General features: G+C 41.7%; 1 protein-coding gene across 1 annotated transcript in view; it reads left to right on the forward strand.

Moving 5' to 3' along the window:
- Sp100 (SP100 nuclear antigen) overlaps positions 1 to 1,786 on the forward strand; it is a 94,508-nt gene that overhangs the window by 71,391 nt on the left and 21,331 nt on the right. The window contains exon 14 of the mRNA XM_023722059.1: positions 1,069 to 1,134. Coding sequence (XP_023577827.1) covers positions 1,069 to 1,134 — 66 coding nt within the window. The remainder of the gene's footprint in view (positions 1 to 1,068; positions 1,135 to 1,786) is intronic.

Genomic DNA, 1,786 nt, shown 5'->3' on the forward strand with positions numbered 1-1,786 from the left:
CTCCTTGAGATGCTGCCAAACTGCCCGGTACCTTCTAGGGCCTTATTATTACACTGTTTCAGTAAGTTAAATCACATAACTGCGGGAGACGTAGCATATGTAGGTTTTAAACTATAAAAATTGGCATTTACAAACATTTTTCTGACCATATCCAAAAATCGTGGTTTATCATAATTCACAGGTGCTCTAGGAATGTAACCCTCGTGAATTTCGGGAGTCCACTGTAGATGCGCACACATAATAAGTATTATACATGTGTGCCTACAGTCACCCGTTCATTATAAGGTGGGGGGAGGAGTTGGGAGAGGACGAGGGAGAGAGAGGCAAGGGCCTGCCTTGCATGTCAGCACCCTTGAACGTGGTGCCCGTGAGAAGCGCCTGCGAAGCCTCCCGTGCCTCACTCACTGACTTTACTTTGAGAGCAGATTCCCCTAAGCAGGGTTTCAGTGAAACGTTCTTTCCCTCTCTTTAAAGCTTTCTGGAGTTTGACCCTCTATTTCTCTAATCTCCCTAAACATTATTTTTGTCAGTTTCTCAGATCCTAATTGTTCAAATTGATGTGAATAAGGTCTTTGGGGCCACTCTTCTTACGTATTCAGCCCTCAAATTTCTCCACTGCCAAGATGCCGCGCAGGGTCGCCTCTGTGCGGCGCATCGTCCTGTCTCCCTGGATGCACATCCCGCTGTGGCCACCAGCGGTTTCCGCCTCTCTACCGAAAGAAACCTACTGTGCTTCCCTTACCTTTGTAAATTCTGTAGGTTTCAGGTTTTCATCAGTAATGGGATAAGAAATGTCCCAGTCTCTTGCATAAATCAGTATATGTAAAGGTTGTATATGAATAATGTCTAACATATAAGCCAGAGAATTTGGATTAATAATGAAGAAAATGAAATCTAGGGTGAGCCCCAGTTAAGTAGTGATAAGTAGCCATTGCAAGGCCACAGGCTTCATGTTTTCTTTATGTATTGAGCTCTTGAAAGGTTACAGTACAGTAAAATGGCTAAAGCACTATTTTATACAGTGTAACTTTTTGGCAACATCTGTTCTTACATTGTCTATTGTCTCAGGGAGGAAGAGAGGCAGGAGCAGACTTCTGAGTGCTGGATCCCCCAGAAAAAGAGGTTGGCCAAAAGGTTAGAAGAAAACAAGTTTTTGACAAACATCTTAATTTTCATGCTTTATTTTAGCTGTTGGGAACAACCATTGAAAAATACATCCGATTTAGTGAATTTCCAAAATATGTCAAGGAAAGAAACGTAATGGCTCAACAACAGCAGCTTAGTGATGAAGCTATGATGTTAGCACAGGCCAGGATCCTGTACTGCTGCCTCCGCTCAGCTGATGACTTTTAACTTTGGAAAAGCTGGGGGTGGGGGCACAACCTCACTGTAACTCACGAGTGACATAGCCATCCCTCCTCTGCCCACCATTCCGTGGTTATTGTGTGAATTTGGGTTAAGTCTGGGCCAGTGGGGTAACCCACCTTCCAACTATTTGTAAATAAAGCTTTATTGGAACATATTTACCTACCGCCTATGGGTGTTTTCAAGATGTAATTGCAGAACTGAGAAGTCCTAGCAGAGAATATGCAACACAAAACCAAATATTTATTGAATGTTTATTGTCTGGCCCTTTTTAGAAAAAAATCATGACTTCTGAGCATTTGATATTTTAAAAAATATTAGATGGGTTCTTAACAAATTAGCTACAAATAGTGTTTTCTTTTTTTTTTTTTTTTTTTCTTAAAGCACAGGGAGAGCTATAACCCTGAGGTAACTATCACAA

The sequence above is a fragment of the Octodon degus genome, unplaced genomic scaffold (genome assembly GCF_000260255.1).
Source record: "Octodon degus isolate 3935 unplaced genomic scaffold, OctDeg1.0 scaffold00089, whole genome shotgun sequence".
Lineage (NCBI taxonomy): Eukaryota > Metazoa > Chordata > Mammalia > Rodentia > Octodontidae > Octodon > Octodon degus.